Genomic DNA, 18,801 nt, shown 5'->3' with positions numbered 1-18,801 from the left:
TTGGTTATTTTCTCACTAGATATTTTTAAGTGATTCATTTATTAGTTCTTGATACTGACTACAGTTTAATTGCTTGTCATAAATTATGAAAACCTGAGTATTACAATTCTTTCTCAGAGTCCAGCCTGAGGACACACAAAGCATCTGAGAAAAGGGTTATGCATTTTATTTGTTGCATAGTATTATCATTGAGAGTGCTTTAAGCTGTAGCCACAAAGTACATTCTAATTGGTTTTAATTACATTTTCCATCAGTTCTGTTAATTGCACAGAGTCAACTTGTTCCTTCAAAAAATAATTAACTAACTTGATCAATTAAACAAGAAACTAAAGTGCAAATAGTTAAATCGTTGCAACCCTGTGAGGTGGGCATTGTTCTTTCTCATTTAGAGAGATGACTAACTCTTGGCTAAGGAACTAGGTCATTTAGGCACATGTGTCAGAGCCAGGGTTCCATGGGCTCTTAAAGTTGCCAGTATTTACTATTACTTTGCTTACTATTCAGTTTCTTATTCAGAACCAAATCCTGAGTAATTCAAACATTACCTTTCTCTGTAATGTTTTCTCTGATGAATACTTGTCTTATGTAGATGCGTATTTTCTGAAACCATTTTGTAAATGTAAGAATAGAGTTCTAAACACAGGTACATGTGATTTTACTGATAGACCGCTTAATCATGTTATTTATGTTTTGTTACTCTGTGGCTTGTGTTTTGATTGTTTGATTGATATTTCTTTTAACATTATTACAGTTCCACACCAGCATCTTGCAAGTTTCGATGCCTTCATTATTGCCAGCATCTGTAGGGGCAGAAACTTCTGAAAAATCAAAGTTGCCTCCTAAATCAGAGACTTCATTTGAAGAGAAGTATGTCATTTATGAACTAACATTGCAGTGTAAAAAAACAGATCAACCAAAAATAGACCAACCAAAACTAAGGGCACATTGTACTTACCCAGGGAATAAGAAGGAAGCAGGAATGTGCCAGGGGTCCTTTAGTCAGTTGTAATCACTGAAATAAAAGGTGTGAAGCAGGAAGTAGTAGGAGGTGGGGCTGGTGAAGTGAGGTAATGTGGTTAGAAAGGGGTTTTAAGGAATTTGGATTTTCTTCCTGCTGCATGGGTGACCATCAATGGGTCTTCAGCAGGATAGTAAGAGTCCTGTACCACAAAGCCATCTGAAGGATGAATATGAAAGAAACAGAAGAAAAAGACAAAATAATTTCTCTGTAGGCAAATAGAAATTTTTTTCAGCATATTTCAAGTTAATTGCCTAAACTTACATTTAGGTCAAAATAAAGTAGAATATTTACAAATTAGAAATAACTTCCTTTGTACATTTTTGTTGTTTTTGACAATTCTGTTCACTTAGAATATATACAAACAGTCCTAACTGTGATGGTTCAAGTTAGTGATGATTCAACTTACAACAGAGCTGCTTTTTCACTTTTACGGCAGCATTCAATAAATTGCATGAAGTATCCAACAATTCATTATAAAGCAGCCTTTGTGGCAGATGATTTTGCCCAGCTGCAGGCTAATGTGGATTAAGATTGGACAGTTTAGCTGAGGTTAGGTATATGAAAGGCATTTTGAACTTACGGGGGCTTATGGGGGCTTACTACCCTTGTAAGTCAAGGAGCATCTGTATAGTCTTTTGCGCATGCTACTCATACATTCTCTTACATTTTAGTGATGGAAGAATAATCCTTGGTGCTGCGGTTGAAACCCAGTTGTGTGATAATCTTCCGTAAGTTGTGTACTATTGAATGTTTTATAACTGAGGCTTAAGAAAGATGGTCTGTAACACTAATGCTAATCAATACTAACAGCAATTGAGGTGATAAATTCATGGATAAGCTAATGGGGCTGTAATGATTGGCTGGAGGTGGAGGGCTGTGATCCCTGTTCATAAAAGAAAAGGAAGGGAAGGAGGGAGAAGGAAAGAAGAAAGACTAATTTAAGCTGGGCACAACTGGCTCTCCCCTGCAATCCCAACTACTTGGGAGGCTGAGTTTAGGAGGATCTTGGTTCAAGGCCAGTCCAAGAAAATAGTTTGCTGAAACTCTGTCTCTAAAGTAACTGGAGTGAAATGGACTGAAGATGTGGCTCAAGCAGTAGAGTGCCTGCTTTGCAAGTGTGAAGCTCTGAGTTCAAACCCCAGCCCAACCAAAAAAAAAAAAAAAAAGAACAAGAAATACTCATTTGTGTTTATGTTATGCCTGTTTTGTTTTGTTTTGTTTTTGGTGGTATTGGGGTTTGAACTTAAGACTTCACACTTGCTAGGCAGCTGTTCTACCACTTGAGCCACTTCACCAGACTTTGTTTTTGTGTGTGTTGTGTGTGTTTGAAATAGGGTCTTGCAAACTATTTGCCTGGAACCTCAGTCCTCCTGATCGCTGCCTCCTGGTAGCTAGGAATATAGGCATGTGCCACTGGTGCTAGATTCATGCCAAGTTTTTACAGATCTTTAACCTTCATTGGTTTTCATTTGAAATTCAGTACTTTTCTTTTTTGAGGCAAGGTCTTGCTATATAGCTGAGGCTGACCTTGAACTTGTGATCCTCTTGCCTTAGCCTCCTTATAGGGATGTGCCACTATGCCTGGCATTTTATTATTATTCATTGATTGTTTTCAGTGATAAGGATTGCACCCAGTTCTTTAGCATGCTAGGCAAGTACTGTACCACTGAGCTACACTCCCACCCCTATAATTCATGTTTATAGTGATTTGTGGTTTTGAATCTTGCAGAAAAGATTCCCAGAGAATTATATGATGGCTGGAAAAGCTGAAATGGGTTTTTGCACTTTCAATTTAAGAAACTGACTAACATGAATGTTTATCCAAGTTGAAGTCTGGATTAAATTAGGAAAGTCTAAAAAATATCAGGGAAGTCTATTTTGAGAGTGGTGCTCAAAGACTACTTTATTTTGTAATCAACACTTCTAGTAACTTACAAATATGTAAATAAAGGAGAAATGCTTTTAAAAGTTTGTGTTTATTTATATTATTCTATTTTTTAGGGCAGATACATTCATTCATTCATTTATTCTTATCCTCTTCTTCTGTCTGTCCCTGTCCCTGTCCCTCTCCCTCTCCCCCTCCCAGGATTAAACACAGGGCAGTCACTTGCTTAGTAAGCATACACTCTCACACTGAAGTGCACCCCCAGCCCTCTTTCTTTAAACAGCTCCCATATTCCTGCCTTTGGTTTTTGAGTAAGATCACCTCCAGCTGTGCATAACCAAATGCTAATTATGCAAAAGAGAATGACCCTGGGTATTTATAGCCTGTTGTGCTTTGACTAGAACTATAAAATTAATTTCTTTGCCAGACTCAGAAAGCTATTTCTTTGTGAATGGATAAGTGAAACTGTCTGTATTTTAATTAGAAGGATTAGATTTAGCAGTGCATGAGTGTTTTAGTAGTGTAAGTGTATAAATGCAAAGACGCATCACTCATCCATGCAAGGGCTGGTGGAGTGGCTCAAGCAGTAAGAGCACCTACCTAGCAAGCATGAGGCCCTGAGTTCAAACCACAGTACTGTCAAAAAAAAAAAAAAAGATATATTAGGGCTGGTGGAGTGGCTCAGGTGGTAGAGTGCCTGCCTAGCAAGCCTGAAGCCTTGATTTCAAACCCTTGTTCTGTTCCCCGCCCCCCAAAAAAGAAAGAAAGAAATATAGAAGAAGGGAACTATGTCCAGTTAAAGAAACAAAAGACAAACAGAAAAAGAAAAAAAAAAACTAATCCATGGAAAATGCTGATTAATTTTCAAATATCAATATCACAAGGATAGTCCCTAGTGTTTTTCCAGCCATTCTAACATGTGTCAGACGTTTAGAGTTATTGGCAAGACAGTTAACCACCCCTGCTTTTAAAAGAACTAAATGTGATAATTTAGTTAAGCACATAAGTGACTGCCTGATTCCAGATTTTCTTTTATTACCAGGACTCAACCCACACACAATTTTAGTTTCTTTATCTACTTAGAAATGCAAACATCAGAGCCACTTATTTTTCATTCTAATTATTATTGTTGCTATTTTTAGAACTTCAAGTCTGCAAAAATCCAGCAGCCTGGGCAACCTGAAGAAAGAGATATCAGATGGGGTGGGTTCTGTATTTTGCTTCTTACCTTAGGAACAAAATATTTAGATATCTTCACCTTTTCCTATTTTGCAAATAAAAGTCTTAAGAAGAGCTTGTGGTTCTCTAATGGGAAATTATTAACTAGCATGGTACAGTTAGCAGTAATTACTATGTATAAATATAAAGAATTGAAACAAAAAATTGAGACTTTAAAAAACATTGTAGAAAGTAAATGAAACTAAGAATTCTGTAGCTTAGAAGTGATGTGATCTTTTTCTAATTTATGGAAGTATACAGAACAAATTCTCAATATATAAAAGATTGCTTTAACGCCTTAAATATCATTGTTTTGAACAGGAAAAGGAATCTATTCAGAAGACTTCAGAGGTAATTTTTCTAACCAAATTAAAGTACAAAACGTTTTTCACTATTATTGCATGTAAATTGCTTAAATGTTTTTATAAACTAAAATTCTCAGAATTCCCAAAACATGCTAACTGAAATCATCTCTACACAAAGGTCAGCCACATTCTCTATGCTTCCACATCTGTGAATATCCAGAATAGATAAATCCATAGAGACAGATTGCAGGTTGGTGGAAGCCAGTGGTGAGAGGAGGGAAATAGGGAGAAATGGCACAATTGTGAGGGGGCTGGCTTTAGAATGATGGAAATGTTTTGGAACTAGATAAGGTGGTGATTGCACGGCATCAGTAGTTACTAAATTCCACTAAATTAACTAAATTAACTTTAAAATAGTTAATTTTTTGTTATGTGAATGCCACCTCTATCAGTCATGAGAAAACTGAACTCATGGTCATGCTACTTGATGATCCCAGTGACCGTATGAACTTCTCAGGCTTCACAGAAACCCCTTTTAGATGGCCAGTGGTTCATTTTAAACAGTCATCGTCCATTTGAAGCCAGCATTGTAGTATTTGTAAAGATATCAGCCGCTGCTCCAGGTATTCTTTCCTGTGGTTTTCGACCATGACCCTTGGAAAGGTTCCAGTTGTATAGACAGGCTACTTCCAGGCTCTTGACCGTCAGCTCTTAGCGTCTGATCATTGCAGATAGAACTGGCAAAGCAATCATGGAGACAGCTGTCACTAAGGTCCTGTTTGTCAGTGCAGTGAATGGTGAAAGGATTTGGCATCAGTGTTGAGACACAGATAATAACAGCACTCTGTTGTGAGCAGTAGATAATGTGAGCAAAGTCTCCACCTTAAAGGCCTGTGTGCCCTGGCCCTTTTCTCCACTTCTTCAAAAGAAAGAAATAGAAAGCAGGCAATGTTAGGGAAATAAGAACATGCAAGCAGAAGAATCTCTGGGTAATATTCAAACATATCAATATATCACCACAGTTACCAATTGAAGTCATCAAAAAGTTCAAAATAAATAGTTGCTGATTCTACTCTCATTATTCTTTGAGAACAATGTTTAGAATAACTAGAGTAGGATGTCCTTATATCGCTAGTGTAAAAGTGGGTTAATTAATGCCTGCTTTATAGGAGAATTATGTCTGGCTTCTATTGATGTCCTTGTAACATAGACTGTGAACTGTATCATAACTCTGTATCATAGCTAGAAAAATAAGAAATTTGCTATTCAAGTTATGTAATATCCATGTTTTTTGAGGAATGAGGCAAACAAAATTAAAATAAAACTTGAATTTCTATATTTATCTTAAATAGTTAAAGCCCTAAATTCATTGAATATAGATTAATGATGGACATTTTGTCTTGCTGCTGCTGGGGTTTTTTGTTTGTTTTTTTGCAGTACTGGGGATTGAACTCAGGGCCTCACACTTGCTAGGCAAGCACTCTACCACATGAGCTGCGCTGTCAGCCCTTTTGCTTAGTTTGTTTTTCAGACAGGGTCTCAGCTAACTTTCCCTGGGATGGCTCCAAATGTGATCCTCCTGTACCCTCCTCCCAAGTAGTGGGGATTATAGGCCTGTACTACCACACCCAGCCCTCTGCTCCTGCCGAGGAGGTAGCATTTAGAAAGTTTTTTTAAACCTCTAATATGCCATTCGATATTAGGAATCAGTTATTCTCTTAAATAAAGTCGTCTCTGTAACATGCTGTAATGTTTCATGTGGAGCCTGACCTGCCTTGATGATTACACACGCTAATGCTCTTTCATCATTGTCACCTCTCTCAGGAAAAAGCTCCAGTAGAAAGTCACACGTTTGGAAGCCTCCCTCCCAAAGTCCCAGGACACCATGCTTCTGTGGATGACAACCCCTTTGGCACTCGAAAAGCCAGATCGTCCTTTGGTCGGGGCTTTTTTAAAATCAAAAGTAGCAAGAGGACAGCAAGTGCACCAAACCTGGGTATGTGTGGCCAAAATACCTGTGCTGTAATCAGCTGGAGTCCGATCCCTTCCCTTCTCTTACGCATCCACCTATATACTTCCTTCTCATCAGTGAAGGTGAATGACTTGGGGGAAGTTAGCAAAAGATACTTCAGTGGGCTTAACTTAGCAGTGAAAAGATGTACTGACCTCGCCCTGACCTTCTTCTGTGGCATAGACCATGAAAAACCTAAAACCATGAATCTTTGCAGTTTCATTGTAGACAGTTTCCATCTATTCTGATGGGATAAGGTAACCCCGTGTGGACAACCCTGGTGGAGTCTGTGTGTAACCTCAGAAGCACAGTGCATGCCAGTCCTCCACTGTGTATTTCCTGAGGAGGAGTCTCATCTGTGTTTCATTTTGTCACCCCCCTGTGTTCTCTCCATTGGGCTGCGTGTGATTGTGTGCGTTGTTGGGATATCTGAAGATCGTAAACGAAGTGCCAGTGCACCTTCCTTAGGTATTGTACCCTTGCATGCTAGCCTTCACCAGTGCTGTGCTCCAAACCCATCTAATTCCCGCTCTTGGCCTCTCTGATCTCTAGAAAGCAAGCTGGCAGCAATCAGAAGACATAGTTCTCTACTGCAGAGTGTTCCTTCCATCTTCTGCTAAAGCAGACGCCATACTCCTTAGAGCCTTTGCTTCCAAACCCACATGCTGTTTTAAGCAATGCTATTGACACCCTGTGAGCACCCCTGAGAAGCCCTTCAAGTGCCCAGCAGTCCGTGAAGTGTGGGGCAGGAATGTGCATGCATCATACATCCCAGCCCTTGATACATAACATCACACAGTAACTCCCTTGTCCTTGCAGTCTCTTCTCCATGTGCTCATTTTCCCCACCCTCCCCAAAAAAATGTTTGAGCCAAGTAGAGAGGATTGTAGGAGAAACTGAATACGATAGTTTACACTTACTTATCTTAGGAGAACATTCTTCTGACATTTTATTGCTTTGAGAGGAAGATAATATTTAGTGATGTCAGAGGTAACTTTGTGTGTTATCTAAGGAGTTGGCCCCAAAGTGGTTTTCCTCTTTGTGGGACAATGAGCAGTAGGGAGGAAAAGGAAAAAGTCCTCAAGAGAAAAAAGATACAATGCTTTTAAAATGAAGGTGAGCAAGGCAATGTTTTTAGAGGTACCCAAACCCCCTTAGGTTTTCCCACTAGGTGCTGTCACCTTACATAGATATCCACATATCTATTCATATGGACTAGCTAAGTGACATTACTTTCTTTGTGGCCTTTTGTATAGATTGAGCACTGGATGCATAGAATAAGCTGATTCATCTAGACAGCTATTTCCAAATAGTCTTCCGTCTTTCTAGAAGAATTGTAGTCCATGCTTAGAGGCAAGTGCTGCTTACTATAACCTGTAATCACGGCCTGCTTGTAGAAAAGTCAACTTTTGCAACTGTGTATCTTGCTGAAACATTGACTCTGTGATTTTTGAACAACTTTTACTTTCCTTTATAAAGCATAAAAGTTTCACATTGAGAAACATAGGAGCCCTTGTGTTTGCTAGTGTGTGATTGTCCACTAGGGACAGCTAAAGGAATTCAGACTTGGAGATCTGGCAGTGCCAACTGGGGATATTCCTTTTTTTTTTTTTTTTGGCAGTACTGGGGTTTGAACTCAGGGCCTCACACTTGCTAGACAGGCGCTCTGCCACTTGAAATTTGAGCCCTCTGCCAGCATGGGATATTACTCTTTTAAGGTAAAGTCAATAAGCACTAATTTTATATCAGAAGAAAGACATCTACATATCTAGTTCATTTTTTCTCAGTGCCGAAGACTTTCTTGATTGGGATAAATTATTTTAGAGGAGTCAGTACTGGAGTTTGCGCTCAAGGCTTTGTACTTCCTAGACACTCTACCACTTGAGACACAGCAGTAGCCCTTTTGCCTTAGTTATTTTTTGAATAGAGTCTTGCTTTTATGCCTGGACCAGCCTGGACTGTGATCATCCTATTTATGCTTCCCCACTAGCTGAGATGATAAGTATGTGCCACCATCCCCAGCTTTTTATTGGTTGAGATAGGGTCTTTCTAACTTTTTGCCTTGCATGTCCTTAAACTCTGATCCTGAGGCGGTAGGATTACAGATGTGAGCCACTGCACTTGTCTGATAAATTTCTGAAATACAAAATTGCTAATACTTGGTAATTGATTGGATATAAATGCCAAAGGAGAAGAAGGAATTAAAATGAGCTAGAGTTTGGATTGGAGCAACAGGAGAATATTAATTAAATGCCAAATAAAAACTGAGACAGGAGAAGACCCTCAGGGAAATTGGATGCACTAGGTGAGACAGAGATGTTCCTGGCACATTCATTGGGAACATGTACAGATGTTTAGAAACTGGAGCTGGGAAAGAGGGACTGGAGGAATGGCTCAAGTGGCAGAGTGCCTGCCTAGCAAGCACGAGGCCCAGAGTTCAAACTCCAGTACCAACAACAACAAAAGTGAAACTGGGAGAGAAATCAGGCCCAGAAATTTTAATCCACCTGCTTCTGAATTAGTAAAGCCATCATTTGTGCTGAGCTTGTAGTGGGTGAGCTTGTCAAGAGATCCAAAAGAGGTGACAAAGCACCTGCCTAGCAAGCACGAGGACCAGAGTTCAAACTGCAGTACTGGAGTGAAATGAAAGAAGAAAATAGGATGCAACACAAAGAAGAAACTATCAGATGACATCTAAGAGGATGTTGTAACAGAAGCGAAATGTGATGGTAATTTTAAAGGAAGAAGGAGGTAGTCAGTGGTACCAAGTGACCATCAAGATTGGTACCATCAAGATTGAGAATAAACTCAAGGAAAGCATATGTCAGGTGCTGAGAATGTAGTTCAAGAGCAGAGCACTTGGTTAGCTTGTGTCAGGCCCTAAGTTCAATCCCCAATATTGCCTAAAAAGAAACAAAAAAAGGAAGGAATATGACATTCCTGTCCTACTTAATCTCAAAGAGATTTTAAGTTAATTTCATACACAAGAAAAAACTCTAAAGAACACACATTCACATTTCATTTTTCATATTTACAGGGTAATCTCTGTAATTCACTGATTTATAGACCAGCAGAAGAAGAATTCTTAACAGTTGCTATAACCAAGAAGTCTAATAGCTAATCATGTTCGTTCCATAGTTTAAAATTCATCATGTCTTTATTCTGTTCTTGGAATAGCTGAAACAGAAAAGGAGACAGCGGAGCACTTAGATTTGGCTGGTACATCTTCTCGGGCAAAAGACTCACAGGACACCAGTCCATTCCAGATGTCTCCACCATCTCCAGATTCCAGAAAGAAATCCAGAGGTATCATGAGACTCTTCGGAAAGTAAGTGGAACAGGGAACATGTGGGATGGTTCTTGTCTCACACATTGCTCAATGCTGGGGTACAAAGAAAAATGGCTGAAAATAGTTACCAAATTAGAAGTCTTTCATGTTTCTCTTTTGGAAGAAAGATTGTGATTTGGGATTCATAACTCTTTGGACCCTAGTTAATGTTTAAATTCAGTTGTCTTTGTTAAAACATGCTCTAGGGCTGGCAGTGTGGCTCAAGTCATAGAGCACTGTCTAGCAAACATGAGGCCCTGACTTCAAACCCCAGAACCACTGAAAAGAAAAAACAAAAAAGCATGTTCTGATTAACTGTAAAGTCTAGGGCTTGCTTAGGTCTAATTCACAGTCATCTATGTTGTGTGTTCTTCAGACTTAGGAGAAGTCAGTCAACTACATTCAACCCAGATGACATGTCTGAACCCGAATTCAAAAGAGGAGGGACAAGGGCAACTGCAGGGCCCCGACTGGGTTGGTCTCGAGATTTGGGACAGTCCAACAGGTAAGAACAGCCAAGTGAATGGACGTCAGCATCTCCAAGCAAGCGTCAAGGCCTTGTGAACACCTGCAGTATTGGGACTGTCTTTGGGTTAACTCATCAAGCCATGGCTTCCTGCTGTGCCCAGAGGAGGGATCTGTCATCTTTACAGCATTGTGGTTTGTCAGTGGTTGATAGTTGCTGTGCAGAAGATGAAGGCTGTGTGAGCTATGTGAGGTGTCAGTGACATCTCTACTAGAATGATTCCTTCAGTAGCACTCTAAAGCATTGCCTTGGAATGGTACCTTAGCTTAGTGGGGTTAGGCGTAGGTTTGAGGCACTGGGGATATAGGTTCAATCTCCAGCACTGAAAAACAAAACAAAACATACAATTAAAAAAAGAAAAACCCCACAATGTTCTAGAATCAGATTGCTTAGATTTGGTTTTTAGCCAGCCACGTAACCTTAAGCGATCACTTCCATGCTCTATATCTCAACCTTATCATCTTCAGCATCATAATTAGTACCTACCCCAAAAGATAATTCTAAAGATTAGATGAGTCAGCCAGGCATCGGTGGCTCACACCTATAATCCTAGCTACTTGGGAGCTGACATTGGGAGAATCATGGTTCAAGACCAGCTCAGGCAAAGAGTGCTCAAGACCCTGTCTCCAAAACAACCAGTGCAAAATGGACTAGAGTGTGGCTCAAGTAGTAGAAACCCTAAGTTCAAACCCCAGTCTCACAGAAAAAAAAAAAAAAAAAAAACTTAGTTACTACATGTTAAGTATCTGGGGCAAGTGATGACCATTCACTAAGCATTAGAGATTAATGCAGCCCTTGAAAGCTCTTAAAGACAAACCCTGTCAGAATTCTTAGGCTTATCAAGACCTTAGAATTGTTTACCTATTAGGACTCTAAGAACTTTTCTTATTCCTTTATAAAGGTGTAGAGCTGGTTTAGAACTAACTACACTGACCTACTGAGCATAAAAGGGTGGGGTTGGCAAACCGCAGTACAGACCTTGATACTAAGCCTTTTAAAATGACTATAAATACCTATAAACACAGTCCCTCCCACACAGGCGAAGCCCTGGACCCAGGTTTCATTAAGGAGGAAATTCTTTCGCCTTTTTCGAATACCACATGGTCACATTTGCCATATGTTTTCTTAGAACACAGTAAAGGAGTTTCTTGTGCTATTAAAAATATTTTGGGGGCTGGTGGAGTGGCTCAGGCAGTAAGAGTGCCTGCCTAGCACAAGAAGAGTTCAACTCCAGTGCCACCATGTTCATGTCCATCTTCACTTTTTTTTTTAAACAGGAACATTGTTTTGTGTTTGAGTAAACAAAAACAAATTTTGTTTTTCTTCCCTCTCTGTTGTCCTCTTTCTACTGATTGCTGGTAAGAGAGAAACCACAGTTCTGCCAAAGTTATTCAAATTAGACTTGAATTTCCTTCAATCCAACTGAGTGTTATCTATTTGGAAGTATACCCTTCAAACAGCATGGTAGGGTCTGGTGCAGTGGCTTATGTTGGTTCAACTTGATGTCTTTCTATAGAATTTGTTCTTGCTAACTCACATTAAATCTTTTGCTATTTCATTTGAAATAAAGACAATGATCTTGGAAGGAAACGTTCAACTCTAGTACTACCTCTTCCTCCTCCAAATATGTACTAAAAATTAAGCTTTTCATGTTCAAATGCGTATCATCAGAGAATTTCCATGTCTGTTGAATGTGTAGTTGTTCAGAACTGATGATAAGCGACAGGATTGGCTTCAAATTGTTTCTCATGCAATCATTCATTTTCCCATAGTGACTTGGATATGCCGTTTGCCAAATGGACCAAGGAGCAAGTTTGTAATTGGCTTGCAGAACAAGGCTTGGGGTCCTACCTGAATTCTGGCAAGTACTGGATTGCCTCTGGCCAAACGCTTTTGCAGGCTTCTCAACAAGATCTAGAGAAGGTGACTGTTCTCTCTTTTCATATACAAAATCCTAAGAGAAAGGGTATGAATATAAGATTGCTTTATAGAGAGCACACAGGGAGGTATGAGGATATGTAAGACGCCCAAAAAACTGGATAGCATTTTTTGCCCTCAACGCAGAGAAACTAATGCAGATACTTTAAAGCAACTGAGACCAATAGGAGAAGGGGACCAGGAGCTAGAGAAAAGGTTAGTTCGAGAAGAATTAACTTAGAAGGTAACACACATGTACAGGAAAGCAATGCGTGTCAACTCCCTGTATAGCTATCCTTATCTCAACTAGCAAAAACGCTTGGTCCTGCCTATTACTGCTTATACTCTCTCTTCAACAAAATTAGAGATAACGGCAAAATAGTTTCTGCCTGGTAGCAAGGGGGTGGGGGAGTAAGGGAGGTGGCAGGGGTTAAGGGGGGAGAAATGACCCAAACATTGTATGCACATATGAATAAAATAAATTTAAAAAAAAATAAGATTGCTTTATATTTCAGAGAGGGGTATGGGTGAGATCAGCATTTCTGCTCTTGAAACTCTTGAACAAACTTGAGTTTTCAGCTGCTTCATGCTTATCTCATCTGACAAACTTAAAAGGAAGGGTCTAGTCTTAATGATTCTTTATGGACACTTAAGCCGTAAGTGATGGCTTATCTAATGATATAGCCACAATAATAAACTTTAAGATCATATGTTCAAAATCACTTTGTGGCCTTTTCACTGACTTATCTTTTCAATGTAACATATTGCAATTCAACTTTACTTTGCAAAAGGGAAAAGGCACCCTGCATTTTGAGTCCCAGATATTTAATATTTTGTACAAAGTAAATGAAATTCCTATTATGCATGCTACATTTCCTGTCTTACAAAGAAAATGAGTCACCAAAGTAATTGTGGTCTTGGCTGTCTAGCAGCCTCTTATTCAGCAATGTCTTACTAGCCTCAGTTAGTATTCTACTTTAATGTAGAATGGGTTTACGTACATACCTAAGGTAGTATTCTAATCTAATGCAGAATTAGGTCTTTAATGCTAGCTTTATTTAGGAGAAATTTGCATCTTTGCCAGTGGATCCAGTCAGTATAGATAAGAATTATAAGGTCAGTCTTTCTGTTTATTGTTTCAGGAACTTGGAATCAGGCATTCACTTCATCGAAAAAAACTGCAGCTGGCACTGCAAGCCCTGGGATCCGAAGAAGAAACAAATCACGGAAAGCTGGATTTCAACTGGGTCACTAGTAAGAGGTTTTCATGCTTAAAAAATAATAACTATTGCCATTTTTTCTTTTTAGTCCCCAAATAGGTGTTTATGGCCCAGTAATGACACTAGTTTCTCTTCTTTAGGATGGTTGGATGATATTGGCCTCCCCCAGTATAAGACCCAGTTTGATGAAGGACGGGTGGATGGTCGAATGCTACATTACATGACTGTTGTAAGTGATTCTCCATTGGGGTTCAAAGAAGTAAATTTTTTTCTCTGAGAAACATGGAAACAGAGTAATCAAAAACTAATGTGTTCACAGGTGTTCCACTGGAGTTTAAAGGTTGAGGAGTGAGTAGGGAAGTCAAAGTCATAGGGCTTGGTGATTTTAACAGCTTTGGGATAATTTGAAGACCCAATGTAAGCTAAGCAAAATGTAATTTAAACCAACCTCTCCAGAAGGTTGTTTTGGTTTTTGTTTTGTTTTGTTTTTTTGGGTGTTTTTGTTTTTTTCTTTTTGTGGTTCTGGGGTTTGAACTCAGGGGCCTGCGCTTCCTGGGAAGGTACTCTACAGCCCCAGAAGGTTGATTTTTATATATATTAAATGAATTGAATATTGAAGTGTACACTTTGAATCAGTGAATTTTATACATTCAACACTTTTGTTTGTCTGTTGTTTTGAGACAAGTTCTCCCTAACTTTTCCCTAACTCTCATTACTTCTGCCTCCTCTTCCCAAGTAGCTGGAATTACAGGCATGTGGTGCTAGTCCTGACTTCAAAAAATATTTCTGAAAATAGAGCCGGGGGCTAGTGGCTCACACCTGTAATCCTACCTTCTCAGGAGGCAGCATTCAGGATGATCATGGTTCGAGGCCAGCTCAGGCAAACAGTTTGAGAGACCCTATCTGGAAAATACTCAGCACTAAAAATGGCTGATGGAGTGGTTCAAGTTGTAGAACAACTGCCTAACAAATGCAAGGCCCTGAGTTCAAACCCCAGTAGAGCAAAAAAACATATTTCTAAAATAGAATGTGGAGCTTTGAAACCCTATTTGTTTCTGTGTTATGTGTCCCTATGCAGTGACCAAGGCTATCCTTTGACCTGATATGCACAGGGACTTGTCTTCTCCATTCACTTTTCCTTGGATACCTGTTGCTTGAAACACTATTTGCCCAGGACTAGCTTCGAACCACGATCCTCCTTATCTCTGCCTCCTGAGTATCTAAGAATATAAGCGTGAGCCACTGGCACCTGGCTAGATTTCTTTAAAAATCTGGTAGACTTTAATTAGATGAAAAAAACCTACACTAACATTTTGAATGGCTATTGCAATCTTAGGTTAAAATATCGTAAATTTTTTTTCTAATTAATCTAATTAGTTTTAGAAATTCAGAGAGAATTCAGGAAACAATTTTTGCTTAGTTAGTTGTCTTAAGGTTTTAAACTGCTAACATTTTTATGTTAAAAACATTTCCATAGTAAATTAATTTTTTCTTTTTTTTCCATAAGAAATATGTTATCAGTAAGCTGTGCCTCAAATGGATGTGTCCTATGTTTATTTTCTGGGTGTGTTTGGAAGCAGACTAGTGCTTATCTTGGTGGTGTGTCCAAAATCGCCCTCTTCTGAAACAGTTTGTTTGGGTGTGTTGGGCATGTTTGCAGATGTTCCCAGTAGTCACAGACTGGTGGCTTGCTTGAAGGGTTGATTGTTGATATATGTTCACACTTACTTCATTTCTCCTCTCCTTCTTACTAGCACCAAAACCTCTTAAGGTCAGGGAATGGTGTACCCAGGGTGTTCCCTCTGATTTTCTCTGAAGTATGATGGGCTTTCGTTCAGAAAACCAACCCTGGATCATCAGTGAACATCACTGGCTCCCAGCTAGCTGCTGAAAGGAAAGGAAGAGGACATTTGGCCAGTGCCTTTAGCTGTGCTTAGGTGTCCGGATAAAGTTCTGGAACAAAGGGATTCTTTTGTTCGCAGAATGGCAAATTAAAGCAAATGGGGCCAGGGTGTAGCTCAGTGATACAAGGCTCTGGGTTCAGTAGCCAGTAACCCCCTCAAAAAAAAAAAAAAACCAAGAGCTGGGCTTGGTAGTATATGCCTGATATGCCTGTAATCCCAGCAGCACTCAGGAGACTAAGGCAGGAATATTGAGTGTTTGAATCCAGCCTGGGCTACATAGTGAGACTCTATCTCAAAAACAAAAACAAAAACAAAAAAATAGGCAAATTATCTTCCGTAGCGACCATGGGGATTCCATTATCCTGTCAGAGTATCTGGAGCAGAAAGAAGCAGTTGGCAGCCAGCTTTTTTGGCAACAGCATTAACTTGGGGTCCTAGAGAGGATTTTGTTCAGAACAGGAAAGGGGTTCTGTTATTAAATAAAAGCGTTGGACTCTCTGGCAGGCTCTTGGGGCGTATTGTTTTTAGTGGCTCTTCTACTTTTATTCCAGTTTTCTGAGCTTTCCCTAGGAGGGTCCTCCTGCTATGGGCCAGCACAGTGAGCACCAATGTTGTTCTGTTTACAGGACGACTTACTGTCTTTGAAGGTTGTGAGTGTGCTGCATCATCTCAGTATCAAGAGGGCCATCCAGGTCCTGAGGATCAATAACTTTGAACCAAACTGCCTTCGGAGGCGGCCATCTGACGAGGTAGCATTTCAGATGGAGGCTTAGCGCACTCGTCGTCATGCATGTGACTGCATGTGTACAGCGGGTCCATGAGGCCCATTTCTTCTTGGAGCCTGCAGGCAAAGCTGGTCTCCTCAGGAGCCTCAAATCAAGCTTCATTCACTACTTAGGCTTTGTTTTCCTGTATCTCTTCCTTTTCTCCCCACGGTGGTTCCACTGTGTCGCTAAAGCCAATGGTTGTTTTTCATTTATACTTCTTCCTTTTGATGGGTTTGTTTTTTCCTGTCTCCTTGATCCATGGAGTTAACTATCAGTATTAAAGACTCCTTTTCCTGCTTCTTTTCTGTGCATAAGAAAGCTTGAGACTCTGTATATCAGTTCTTTAAAAGAGAACTCAAGTTAGCAAAGACCTTTTACCTTTCTTTAAACATTTCTTGGGATGTTGAGCAGTGGTGCTCCCCTGGGCAGACCTGTTAGACCACGCCTGCAGGTTTAGTATTGAGGATCCTCTGGTCAACTGAAGCTCATGAAGTTTGTTCCTGCAGAATAACATCACGCCATCCGAGGTTCAGCAGTGGACCAATCATCGAGTGATGGAGTGGCTGCGCTCTGTGGACTTGGCAGAATATGCCCCTAATCTCAGAGGCAGTGGTGTCCATGGTGGTCTCATGGTAAAGCTGATTGAATTGAAAATTGACTTCTCGTTTTATTTCCTTTAGTTTAATGTGTAGGATACAGGATGAGGATCCCTAAGGAGGATCTGTTCGTTTGCTTGTCATAATCCTAAAGTCATATTTCCTAAGCCTCCTGCACTATTTCTAGTGAGTTTTACTTTAAAGTATTTTTATTTAAACTGTAAAACTCTAGATTAGATTAAGCCCATTTCTCTTTCACATTAAATAACATCCAGCTGCTGTCTCTCATATAATTGTGGTTAAAATCCCTACAAAGATACAGATTGTATTTCTACACATCTGTGTTGCATAAGGGTTGGTGTAAGTGCTGCCATTGTAAGACCTGAGGCGTGGATTACAGCACCCGCTTCACCACTTGCTAACTCAGGCAAAATAAAGAAAAGAAATGTGAACTAGAGATGGAAGTTCATACCCTGGGCTGTCAAGAGAGTCATGGAGATAAATAACCCAAATGAAAGCACTGCACAAACTGTATAGCACAATGCAAACATATGACCTATGGTACCTTTTAACAATCTTAATTTTTCTTACAGGTTTTAGAACCTCGTTTTAATGTAGAAACAATGGCTCAGTTATTGAACATCCCACCTAATAAGACCTTGCTGCGAAGACATTTGGCCACTCATTTCAACCTTCTGGTTGGTGTGGAGGCTCAGCACCAGAAGCGAGATGTCATGGAGTTACCAGATTATGTACTTTTAACAGCCACTGCCAAAGTGAAGGTGGGTTCAAGCTTATACCACTTAATAATTGCATGAAGTTTGCAGTGGCTCAGCTGAGGGAATATACATCTTTAACAGTAATTAAGAGAATACATTTTTGAAGGTTTCTGCTGATGTCATTTATTTTAGAGTTGACAATAATAAAGATCATGATGCTGGCTTCTATAATTAATGTATTGCCAATGCAGAGAGCCTGTTACCTGTGACTTGGGTCCAAATACTGATTGCAGTTGTTCTATTTTTCCTATGGATATCAGAGGAACATTTGGGAGCTTCAGATATAACTCAGGGGTAGAATCCTTGTCTAGCATGTGCGATGCCTGACTTTGACCCCAAGCACTACAAATTAAATAAATAGATTTCTACTTATACAGATTAAGCTTGTCTGTCTTAAAATTGACCAGCCTTGCAAGTTAGGGAAAGATATGCAAGAAATGACTCAAAGCCAGGTATGGTAGCTTATGCCCACATTTCCAGCACTCTGGAGGCTGAAGCAGGAAGTTTTTGAGTTCAAGGCCAGCCTGGGCTACATAACAAGACACTATTTCAAAAAAGAAAAAGAGAAATGATTCAAGGTATACTAGCAGAGAGTGGATGTTTCCTAATTTATCGGAATTCATGGGTTATACCTAATTAAGATTACTTTTTCTTCTTTTAAATCATTCCTACATTAACTCTTCTGAATATATTGCCTTAGCCTCCTTAATGTGAAGGTAGCACTTACAGGTTCCTCCAGAAATATGTGGCAAGTTCTTTTTGTTTGTTTTTTACCCATTCTATCTGCCTTGGAGTCCCTTTCTCCATTAAAAGATATGCCAGATTTGAAACAGTGTGTTCTATTTAAACTCAGTCATTAGCCTGATAGTCACAGGGACTGGATGGTAACTAAGATGGAGTTTCCCTTTAAAGTATCACTGGAAATTTTGTCTCCAAAAGACTGGGGAATTCATTTATCAATCACCAGTCCTGTTGTGGAAGCAGAGAGGCAAATGACATAATCATAGTTTTACCCAAAAAGAAAATACGGTAAAGACCATTTTCTTTTGCTGATCTGAGATGAAAAAACATGGATGCTTGGATTCAGCCATGAAAGTCCCGTGTTATCTAAACAAAGGACTTGGAGTGTTTTGCTTGCACACTGACTATCCAGTTAGTTGGTGTGAATAAGAAGAATAACATTAATCTTCTGAGATTTATGACAACAACCGTTAAGATATTTGGGTGCATCATTTGTATGTCCTTTTGTTTTGCAAATTTAATGATCTAGTTACTTTTCTCTGTGATGAATAATTAAATGCTACATGTTATCAGTTCTTTGCCA

At 39.5% G+C, this 18,801-nt stretch overlaps 1 protein-coding gene across 11 annotated transcripts in view; it reads left to right on the top strand.

The window, feature by feature from the left end:
• Ppfibp1 (PPFIA binding protein 1) overlaps positions 1–18,801 on the top strand; it is a 145,263-nt gene that overhangs the window by 123,643 nt on the left and 2,819 nt on the right. For 7 of the 11 annotated variants that reach the window (XM_074083042.1, XM_074083048.1, XM_020184268.2 and 4 more), the window contains 14 exons: positions 752–867; positions 1,693–1,749; positions 4,049–4,109; positions 4,446–4,475; positions 6,254–6,425; positions 6,876–6,908; positions 9,618–9,768; positions 10,145–10,273; positions 12,067–12,217; positions 13,354–13,465; positions 13,572–13,660; positions 15,962–16,084; positions 16,609–16,734; positions 17,292–17,480. In XM_074083042.1, the coding sequence (XP_073939143.1) occupies positions 752–867; positions 1,693–1,749; positions 4,049–4,109; positions 4,446–4,475; positions 6,254–6,425; positions 6,876–6,908; positions 9,618–9,768; positions 10,145–10,273; positions 12,067–12,217; positions 13,354–13,465; positions 13,572–13,660; positions 15,962–16,084; positions 16,609–16,734; positions 17,292–17,480 (1,539 nt within the window). The remainder of the gene's footprint in view (positions 1–751; positions 868–1,692; positions 1,750–4,048; positions 4,110–4,445; positions 4,476–6,253; positions 6,426–6,875; positions 6,909–9,617; positions 9,769–10,144; positions 10,274–12,066; positions 12,218–13,353; positions 13,466–13,571; positions 13,661–15,961; positions 16,085–16,608; positions 16,735–17,291; positions 17,481–18,801) is intronic. The other 4 variants (XM_074083047.1, XM_074083049.1, XM_074083050.1 and 1 more) reach the window with 1 other exon arrangement.

The sequence above is a fragment of the Castor canadensis genome, chromosome 8 (genome assembly GCF_047511655.1).
Source record: "Castor canadensis chromosome 8, mCasCan1.hap1v2, whole genome shotgun sequence".
NCBI lineage: Eukaryota > Metazoa > Chordata > Mammalia > Rodentia > Castoridae > Castor > Castor canadensis.
The sequence above is the reverse complement of the archived record's forward strand: the minus strand, read 5'-3'. Positions and strand labels throughout refer to the sequence as shown.